This window comes from Juglans regia, chromosome 10 (genome assembly GCF_001411555.2).
Source record: "Juglans regia cultivar Chandler chromosome 10, Walnut 2.0, whole genome shotgun sequence".
Classification (NCBI taxonomy): Eukaryota; Viridiplantae; Streptophyta; class Magnoliopsida; order Fagales; family Juglandaceae; genus Juglans; species Juglans regia.
Genome location: NC_049910.1, coordinates 10,822,124 through 10,832,803, shown reverse-complemented (window position 1 = coordinate 10,832,803; position 10,680 = coordinate 10,822,124). Strand labels below are relative to the sequence as shown.

The 10,680-nt window shown below is 36.4% G+C and overlaps 1 protein-coding gene across 1 annotated transcript; it reads left to right on the top strand.

Annotated features, from left to right (window-relative positions):
• The first annotated feature begins 352 nt into the window (after positions 1 to 352).
• Positions 353 to 8,933, top strand: LOC108989049 (ankyrin repeat and SAM domain-containing protein 6-like). The gene is made up of 6 exons (XM_018962498.2): positions 353 to 714; positions 2,058 to 2,119; positions 2,222 to 2,487; positions 6,978 to 7,052; positions 7,317 to 7,379; positions 8,591 to 8,933. The coding sequence occupies exons 1-6, from the start codon at positions 611 to 613 to the stop codon at positions 8,633 to 8,635; spliced, it is 615 nt and encodes a 204-aa protein (XP_018818043.1). The 5' UTR covers positions 353 to 610; the 3' UTR covers positions 8,636 to 8,933.
• Positions 8,934 to 10,680: the final 1,747 nt, after the last annotated feature.

The following is a 10,680-nucleotide window of genomic DNA, read 5'->3' as shown; positions in this document are numbered from 1 at the left end:
CGCCGCCCCAACCCTACATCATTTAAGTAACTAAATTATCATTTAAGTAAGTGGATTATATAAAGGGAAATTATATTTGTAATCAATTTTACGTAATCTCTTTAAAAAAAGTAAATAAACACGAGATCTAAATGAAAAAAAAAAATTAATTTTTTAATAATAGATTTCACTATTTTTTAAAACGATTATACGATATTTGCATACTTTACGACTGTACGTAATATTACTCTTATATAAAATCATCATATCAACGATTTAATTGAGATTAATCCATTCAAGAAAATGAAAACAAACTGAGGTTAACCAGATTTGATCAAAACGTTGCGTTTAATTTCTTTTGGTCTACAAGCTTCCGCCTTCAATTGCATGATCGTTCTCTCTCCCTCCCCGGAATTGAAAAGACATCCGGAGCAGAACTATTGCATGATCATTCTCTCTCTCCAAAGGAAGGGGTTAATTAGGGTTTTGTTCGCTCTCTAGAATTCCAAAATCTCTTCCTTAACCAACAGATTCTTCTTCTCTTAAGAAACTATTCCCGGTAAGGGTAGCTTTAGGGTTTGGGTTTTTCTATTTGTTAATTAACTAGTAAGGAATACAGTTCTATAAGAAGATGTACGCTGATCGAGAGGAGGTCGAAGCGAAGAGGTCAATAAAAGACCGACTCAATGGGGCCTCCGTTGGTGATACTCGGCGTCGACAAGTCACCGGCAAGAGGTTTGCCTTCTTCTCTTACTTTCCTTTTGTTTCCCCTGGAAATGGCTTCAAGGAAAATCTCCTTCAAGAAATTGTTCCCTCTGTCTTCGATTAATAATTTACTTTACTACGTAGTTCTGACGGCTTAGCTGCATTTAGCTTCGAGCTGATACGGACTTCCGGCGTAGGCATGTGAATTTTTTCATCGTTTTTCCCCTTTCTTTGGGCCTTTTATTCTACGGTGATTTACGGGGGCGGTTTTTGCCTTTTTTTGTTTTTTTTTTGGCTCGGAGACAGAGCTTATTTCTGGTTTATACTTGAACTAAAATGTCAATGTGTATTTTACATTGAAAATTCTAAGAATTTAGTATCTGTGGTTCCCTGCATTCATTAAAACTTTAGTTTTTTCTGCTTAAATTCATTCCTTATAACGTGGGCGTTCTATTTCTGTGATAATCGAGAAGGAATTGCATTTGACAGTTAGAATGCAATCCCCATACTGACAAATCTGTGACTCAAATGTTTTTTTCTTTTTAAAACCAAAATTTGAAGGTTACCTGTGATTGTCTCTGAAAATTTTGCTGATGCTATTATACACGAATTATGGAAACAATAGTCATTAGAGAAGTTAATTTGACTTTCTTAGTTTTGAATCTGTCAACTGTTTCCAAAATCACTGGATATCAGATGATGTCATTTGCTTTCTTGATCACCAATCTCTGCTTCCCTAGTAGAGCTTAAAATCAATTATAGAACTCTTTCCATTTTTTTAATCTACTCTGACGGAGGGAAGGGGTTGGGATACAAAAATAAAGGCTTCAAGCTTAGTTTGAAACTGTCTATCACTGTGAGCCAAGCTATATGAATATTTTTAACAAATGGTGAATTGTACTTCCTGAAATTTCAAGAGCACCTCTGTATATAAACCATCTAGGATTTATCTTCGAGAAATATTCTAACCACAAAGTGATTACACAAAAGTAATCCCACCAATTGATGTGGCTTGATGTGGTTTGTCAGATTGTAAAGTTACTTTTATTATAAAGCAGATCTGACGGATCACATGAAGCCATGTCAGTTTGTAGGATTACTTTTGTATAATTTTTGTGGTTGTAGCACTCCTCTTTATCTTAAATGCAGCTGGTTGGTTTATGTTTATCCATTTATGGTTCCAAGTTGGAATCTATGGGTTCTATGTTGCATGGTAGTGTCTGCTTTCTGGTTAATCAAGTGGCAATCAGTTTTTCAGAAAATATTCTCCTTTCCATCAATATCTTCTGGTTTTTTGTTGTAACTTATTGAGTTCTCCACATTTATTGTGGCCAAATATATTGATAATCAATTCAATGGCATATCTTTTGTAGGCATAGGCAAGATGACAAGTGGGAACATGATCTTTATAATGATGATGAATCCCAAATTTCAAGTATGAATTCTCTCTAATACTGTGACATGCAACTAATGCTTGCTTATTTGTAAGATATTGCTAAATCTTCTTTATTTGGTTTTTAACTAATGGCTTATGTAGATCACAAGGTTGAGGCTCGAGATCTCCGTTTGAAGCTCCAAAGGAAAAATATCCAACAAGCATTTCAAAGTGGGCCTCTTTCAGGTGTGAGGGATCTACGTGAAAAGCTGTCTGGCCTGACTAATACACAATTAGTGAACACTGATCCCTCAAAGGCAAAACTGGAGGCTTTTAGACTGCCCAAGAAAAGTGTAGCTGTTGAGGCCCCTGCAACAGAGGCCAAAAAGGCGACCAACCCTTCTTCTAAAAAGAAAGCTCCACAAAAGGCATGACCCTCTTTCTTTCTGTGTTTACTTTTCTGTCATTTTCATGACTCCATGTACAACTGCAGGGAAGATTAATGAATTGGTTTTTTGGTCATGTTTAGGTTAGAATTTGAATCTGAACTCTATTAGGATATACAACATTTATATCATAATAGGGTTTGGAGTTTTATGCACATTCTTACATAATTATTCTCTAGGGATATTTAAATGTTTCCGTTCTTGTATCATTTGATAAAAACACATTAGGACCAGGACGAAGTTTTGGCTTAGTTTTAATGTGTGTGTGTGTGTGTGTGTGTGTGTGTGTTTTAAGGGAATAGCTTTATAATAGGAAACTTATGTGATTGGACATCATGTGATTGTGCATGCTTCACTAGGATTTGCTTCCCAAAACTTTGTCAATGCTGAGTGAATTATGCTAGGGTTTGTTGCTAATCGCAACAATATGCCATAAGGTATCTCAGGAAATATGGGGTGACCTCAAGGGTTTGGACTAAAGTATGGGGTGGGAATGAAGCAAGCTGTAAATATGGACAAGAAAAAAAAGAAGAGAAGCAGTTTATGGTGAGAAGGAAACGTGGGAAATTGAAGGATATTATATTGGTTTCAGTGTGTTTTATTACAGTCGGCTGTGTTTTGGTGTGATGGGATTCATTAGTTAGAGAAGAGCAATAAGATCCTTACTGCAAAAACGTGATGGGTGTAGGGTCCACCTATTGAACCTAGCTTTTGCAAGCAATATTACTATCACAATCTCCCCCTTCTTACTAGGGGGAAATATCTCTATAACTATGATCTTGAATCTATTTTGTCACTTGACATTATTTTCCCCTTCAAATATGGATTTAGTTATTATCATTATTTCCTTTTTCATGAGAATGATTTGGCCTTGTGGTTAACTTTTCTCTCTCGGCCTCGACTCCTAAGCCCTAAGAGCGTGGTGGCACAACCCATACAAGCAATGACTCCGTTGACTATGTCGTCGACATAAAAAGAGTCGACGACGTCCTACGATTCTGCTGGGAGTACTCCGGCATCATGATCTTCCTCGGTGACAGATCTTGTTGTTTGGAGATGTCGAAAGTGAGAGATAGAGATTGCCTATCAACAAGAGGATGCCGAAACCCTAACCTTCAGTGTTTCGGCGTACTCTCACAGTTTGGGGTGTAAGTTGAAACCGGAAAACCGGACCAGTTTTACCGGTTTTGAACCGGTCCGGTCCGGAACCGGTTCTTAGAATGTGAAAACCGGCCGGTTCCGGTTTTAGGATTTTTCGAACCGGACCGGACCGGTTGATAAAAAAAATATATAAAAATAATATTTATATTATTGTATATATAAGTTTTATACAAAATATTATATATATTAATATATATAAGTTTTATATATTATGTATAATTATAATTTTTTATGTGAAAGTTTTATATATAATTATATATATTTATATATGAAATAATTTCTTATTATAATTTATAAATTATTACATAAAATGTTAATACTAAATCACTAAAAGTTTATAACTAATACTAATATTAAATATATAGTTTATAACTAATACTAATATATAACTTATAATAAAAGTATAAAACAATATTTTTAAATTAGTTTTTTTTTTTTTTTTTATAAACAAATTTATAATGACAAATTGTGAAACTTACATTTTTAAAAAACCGAAAAATCGGACCGGACCAGACCAGAAACCGGTAAAACTGGCAGAAACCGGTAAAACTGGAAGTACTAGTTTAGGAAGGTAACCGGTGCGTAATCGGTTTTGAAAAATACAAAACCGGTACATACCTGTTTGGTCCTAGATTTTATCCAAAACCGGACTGGACCGGACCGGTTACACCCTTACTCACAGTCGATAGAGACGACGTCGTCAGACATTTCTCTATCTGAATAGGAACTTCGTTGTCGCACTGAAGCTCATGTCGAAGTTCTCTCACGTTGCACAGAAGCTCTCATAGTTTTGGGCTTGCACAAATTTGCTTCTACTTTTGCATCACATTGTTGAGCTTGCTCTTGCTCCTGCATCAAAAGGTTATGACCACTGGTTGGTTGCTCTAGCGGAATGAGAGCACATATGGCTATTTTCGGTGATGACTACTGGAAATGGTTCTCTATTTCATTCAGTATACACGTCATTATGGGTCAGTTTGTGCGCTTTTGGGTGGAATCCAAGACCTTCAAATTTTTACTAGAGGCATGGACGTCCTCAATAAAAATTGTGGAGAAGAGCAGATAGATTTGGAGGTCTCTAGTTATGGGTTGTAGCGGCATAGGGTGGCTGGTGGAAGCTGTGTTTCAGGCAGGAAGACAAACGAAATTCATCAAACACATGCTCTGAAGGATATAGAGCCTTCGTGGCTCAACGATGCTCCAACGTACACGATAGATTCTTAACAGTAACCAAATATGGTGAAGGAGGTAGGCACGGGGTTCTAGTCATTCCAGAAGGGTATGAAGGCCTGGCTTGGGAGAAATTTGATGTCGAGCTGTGCAGATTCGCTGATCTTCTCCCTCACAATGGGTCATTGGGGAAAAGCCTAAAGAATTTATCTACTCAGGAGAACAACAATATGGGCAAAGCAAAAAGACCCGAGCACAACCACGATGGTGAGGTGTTCATCCTCAGAAGCTCTGAATATGCATCCTGCTTCAGTGACTCATTTTGCTAATAGGGGCGAGAAGGAAAGCAGTGAAAAGGGTATGCAACCTTTACAGATTGCACATGGACTTATTCCAAGTTAGAAGGGGTTTGACTCGGTTGGTTTGGGTCTTCCTAATGGCATGCACTGTACATTAAAAGAGATGCAAAACCAGCTTGCTGAGTTGAAGGCCGAGGTTGCTTTATTATCAGCAAACCTTGAAGGGCTAGGTGTGCTAAGAAGTGGTAATGGTGCCGTAAGGTAGAATAAGGGCTGGCTTGGCATGTTAAGTGATGGGCCAAATGCTATAAAATTAGATAAAGGAAAAAAGAAAGTTGGGTTTGGCCCAGTTTCAACATCTACACCCAAGCGAGTGTGGTGGGGCAAAAGGAGAAGCGGACCATCTACATTCAAAGTGGGTTCTATGTTTGGGAATTGGCATGGAGACGGCTGAAACGGACTGCCTCTCACCAAGGGTGACTCGGAAAAGTTCGCTGACAAGTGGCACAGTCAATGCTCTCTTCGTTGAATCGACAACACCCACAATGGAACCTAAGGTATTGCCAAGTTTTGGAACCCCAAACTTCCTCTAACTCCAAACCTCAGGCACCTTGTGGGTCGAAACATAGCCAAGGTGGTGACAGCACCAATGGCGCTGTGGACGAGATGCGAGACGATGCTGGTGTGGAGGAAGGGATGGGGCTATCATTGGTACCTTGCGAGGAGGAATATTTAGTGCCTGGCCTACATTTTGTAGCTGAGTCTGCAGAAGATGTTGTTCCCTTTATATCTCTCTCACTGATTATCAATATAGCTGATTCATTATTGGATTGGGTTTTGGACAAGGTAAATGAGATGCAACAGTGTGTGGGGGATTACCTGTGAAGTATTTGAGGACCAATTCACAGCACTACTCACTGCAATAGAGGCGGGTCATGTACTTAGCGCAAAATCAAGATCTAAAAAGAGTAGAGAGCTAAAGCGTCGTACTTGGGAAATCAACTATGATGCTAAGGGAGGTAGTTCTAGTTGAGGGAGGACCAAAGGGAAGTCAGAACCAATTGTATGTTTTTAGTAGGCTCGTTCGGAGTGTACAAGTATTGAGGAGTGTGTTGAGGAATTTACAGCGGCTTGGTTTGTGGGCAAAACCTGGCTTGGTGGGATAGGCATGGGTGCACTAGTGGTGGTTTGGGGTAGGCGTGTCTTTGGGCTTGGGCTAGGGTTTTTGTTAGGATCATTTTTCTAGATGGGCTAGGGTTGTGTTAGGATCATTTTCCTTGTTTTCTCTGCACCCCAACTAGGTGTTTTCTTTTGTATACATCCAGTGTACTTGGCTACGCCTATTGATATTAATAAATTTTACTTATATAAAAAAATATGGATTTACTTTAAACTTATAAAAAAATATATATATGTATTTAATTCAAAATAGGGTTATATGGTGTACCTCATCTTCTGGTTATAGTTGAGACATGGGGACAAAATCTTACAATTATAGTGGTTAAGCAGTGGGAGTCCTCCCATTGGGAAGCCCATAGCCAAGTAGGGGCTTTCTATTGGGTTAAATAATTTAAAAGGAAAATGGAAAAAGAGGCATTTCTTACCATTATGTGGTGCAAATTTCTTTATTAGTTCAGCTTGAATCGTCAAAACAATATTTTCTTGGAAATAAGAATCTTTGGATCAAGTTGATGAAGTGAGAGTTTATTGAGATTATTTCGCACCTGGACTTCAAACTAAAAATATATATTTTTTTTAAATGATTTAGTCTTCCAATGAATCACCTATCTACGGAAAATGCACTATTTCAATAGTTTCTAATTCCCGCTTCTTTTTGTGCAGGCTGGTACATCTGTGGATGAATTTCTGCACTCTTTGGATCTCGAAAAGTATCTTATTACTTTTCAAGCCGAGGAAGTATGTAAATGGAACCAATGTTCATGACTTTCTTGTATCATTTTCTAGCTTCTAACTTATAACTAGGTGTTCTCTTTCGTATACTTCTTGTGTACTTGGGCTACGCCTATTTACTTTGATTGAATAAAATTTTATTTATTTATCAATAAAAAGTATGTAAATGTTTGCTTCTTTCTTTGTATTGCAAATTCGTGTACTTTCTATGCTGTTTTCTGTCTTTGCTTTTATTTGTCTTAACTTTTGGACCCCATTCTGTTTATGCAGGTTGATATGGCGGCTCTACTGCACATGACTGATGATGACCTCAAAGCTTTAGGAATACCGATGGTAAACCCAGTGAGACTCAGGCACAACACATAGTTTCTTTCATCTTGCATTTTTAGTCTTAAGCAGTATCTTAAGAGTTCTCTTTTTAAGAGGAAAAAAGGCAATATACGGGCACAACCCTGGTATACAAGAAGTATACAAGAGAAATATCGAAGTTATTTCTGCTGACATTTGATTTGTGGAACTTCTCTCACATGTATAGTATAAAGTTGGAATAGTGCAGATAGGTGATTACTTTCCCCTCCTGCCAATCATCCTTTTCAAGACTGAAAAGTTCTACTTTTGAAAACTATTGCAAAGAACACCAAATTTCTCCCCACAGTTGTAATTAGGCTCCCAAGCTTTTTGGGAAGGGCTGTACCAGAAGCCCATAGATCTTATTTTATGTTTTTAGATTAAACATGGGTTGCACTTTTGCGCTTATTAATTAATATTTCTTATCAAAAAATTTTGTTTTGAGATTATTTTTTTAGTATTTCCAACTTGGTTTAAAATATTCCAATACCATTATTTTCCTTGGAAATCCTAGCCCTTGTAGGAAAAGGTCTTAAAATAGCATATACAAAGGCATGCTTGTATTTGTGGTTCAGGGGAGAGTTACATAAAAATTTCTAGTGGCTTTGCAAGCTTGTGGGATGTTATCACCTTCCCCTTCCTAGGTGTGATTGCTTAGGAAACCAAAGTGCAACTGCCTAGGCCAAACAACTTCCAGAAAATTTTGTAACTGTGATTTCTTATTGACTGGCACAGAGGTCGTGAAGATCCAATGTTTTTCATGCCTATCAATTCCAAAACCCTTCAACCCAGCCAAGAACCCATCAAGAAACTTCACCATGTTGCCAATTTCCCTAAATTCTTGCATCAATTGGTCCGTAGGATTGGGGGAACAGGTCATGTATTCATTTATGGATTGAGCTTATTTTTTGTTTGTGTCTGTACTTGTCCCAACTGAATTCCTTTTCAATTTTTTCTTTCTTTGGTTGACAAAGAAGATGTTGAGAGTTGGTTAATAGAAATTGTTGGGTTACTACAGATTTTACAGCAATTTTTTTTTTTTTTTTTTAAATTGCTCTTGGGTACTGTCACATATCTATTACGTAGCCCCACCCCTAAAGTTGGGCGTGTGGCACATGCAAGCATTGTGTACTGTATAATACAACTTGCATCATCAAAAGCTTCTTACCATTTAAGGTTTACCTTGGTGGTTTCAGGGTCCAAGAAAGAAAATACTTTTAGCATTGGAATCAAGAGCCTGACATCTGGGAGTAGAGCAGGTTATTTGCCAGATCTTCATTATATTGGTATGGCAGAGCTTGCATGTTAGCAGGCTGTGTTTTGACTTGTATCAGCACCTCTAATTTTCTTCTGTTCTTTTTTTTTTTTTTTTAGTTTCTTTTGTTCCCCTTTTTACTGGTTGTGCTGCTACTTAACCGATAGTGGCTTAATTGATAGTAAACAGGTATGAAATTGTTGGCTTAAGCAGAGGAAGAGGGTTCAATGTAAAGAATTTGCTGGTTTATTTTATGAAAGCTATTTTTTTGGATTTTTCCTACACGTTGCCCCTCTGCTTTGGTGTTATAGTCGTTCCCAAGGTTCCCGGTTCGACTCCTCAAGGTATTACAGATTCTGATATTTTGACGCACAAAACTTCATGTAGTCAACTTCCAATTCGCCCTTGTCAGCTATATTATGTGAACAAGGTTTGATATCTACGTGCGATCAAAACCATGACTTCAATTTTTAGTTAGAGATCATGATATATAAATATATATATATATATATTTTGTGCAAATTATGCTGTTTGTTCATATATGAAAATTACTTTATAGAAATTTTTTTTCTTTTGTCAATGATCGAAATTTTATTGACGCAAAAAAAAAAAGAAAAAAAAAAAAAGAATTCTACATAACTGCCATACTCAACCGTGGCTCGGTAGAAACATAAAGGATATTAAATCCACTGGTACACATACTATAATAGAGGTTGTCTTGTACGCAGCTCTATTATTAAGTTCATATGTCTGAGTTGGAGTTGATTGATGTGAAAATCGCATTGGAAGTACTGTATGGTTGATATTTTTATTTTTATTATATTATTGTATTTTTTGGATGATTGAAAATTATTGCAGAAGACTGCTGAAAACGCTGTTATGAAACATTCTGTAATACGAAAATCCTACAAAATATTCTCCGATCTCAAAAGCAAAATTTCAGAAAATAAAAATGGAGGATGAAAACTTAGAATTTGTATTAGGTTTCGATTGTTTCAAGACAGATATTTCTCGATTATTTGTTCATACATGTTTGTGCGACTAGAAGTTGTTTCTCCGTGCAGGCTCTCCTCGCATCTCTCTTTTAAAATGAGTATTTTGGGCACTTTTCTTTTAAAAATAATAAGATGAATGATGATGCTAAATGAATATTATCTATTTCAAGTTACATAGAAATGATAATTTTCCTAAATTTAACACAGCTCATACAAAAAAGTAATTATACATATAATTGTGAAGTGTGCAACTGTCGTATAATCACTTTGAAAAAGAGTGAGCTTCACTATTAAAAAATTAAAAAAAATTAATTTTTTTTATATGAATTTTATTTTTATTCACTTTTTTCAAAACGATTACACGGTTGTTATACAATCACGGTTGCAATATATTTTCTCCATACAGAAATATACAATAAATGTTGCCATATGATTCGGGCCACAAGAATGTCTTCAAACAAAATTAAACTTTTTGTTGCAAGTTGTACGTTGTCAAATTATCCGCCATTACAAAGTTTTGAAATGAGGGTGGTTGTCATTTTCTTGCAAATATAGCCCAATCCAACTTAGGGCAACTTATAATAAAAAATCTCGGTTTTAAGCGACGTGTTTAAGACCGATGATGGTGGGTTTTCTTTTCTTTTTTTTTTTACCCAAAATAAAAACACTGTAATCTTCACACATCGGAAAATATTCAAGAAAACAAATGTTAGTGATTTCTTCATAATCTGCATAAACGGTGCAACGTAATCTTAATAGGGGACTGCTAGTTCCACCGACAGGGGTAAGAGTTTCTACCGATTTGAAACCATATGCTACATTTATATTTATATGGTTTTCAAATTTTTTTCCCCTTACATATTACTAATGATCTATTGTCTGAAGAATTTCAAAAACAATTCTTATCTAACCATAGAGATCTCTTGAATATACACTACCAAGAGTAAATTTGCACCTATTCTACATTTGCTCATATGGGTATTTTATTAATTAATGATTGGAATGTGAAGATATTCTAACTATGTTTCAGAGAGAC

Excerpts from the sequence above, each read along its gene's own strand:
- LOC108989049 (XM_018962498.2), top strand. The coding sequence starts at position 611 with ATGTACGCTGATCGAGAGGAGGTCGAAGCGAAGAGGTCAATAAAAGAC. Across the intron at positions 2,488-6,977 it reads AAAAGAAAGCTCCACAAAAG|GCTGGTACATCTGTGGATGA; the intron begins GCATGACCCTCT and ends CTTTTTGTGCAG. Across the intron at positions 7,053-7,316 it reads TTACTTTTCAAGCCGAGGAA|GTTGATATGGCGGCTCTACT; the intron begins GTATGTAAATGG and ends CTGTTTATGCAG.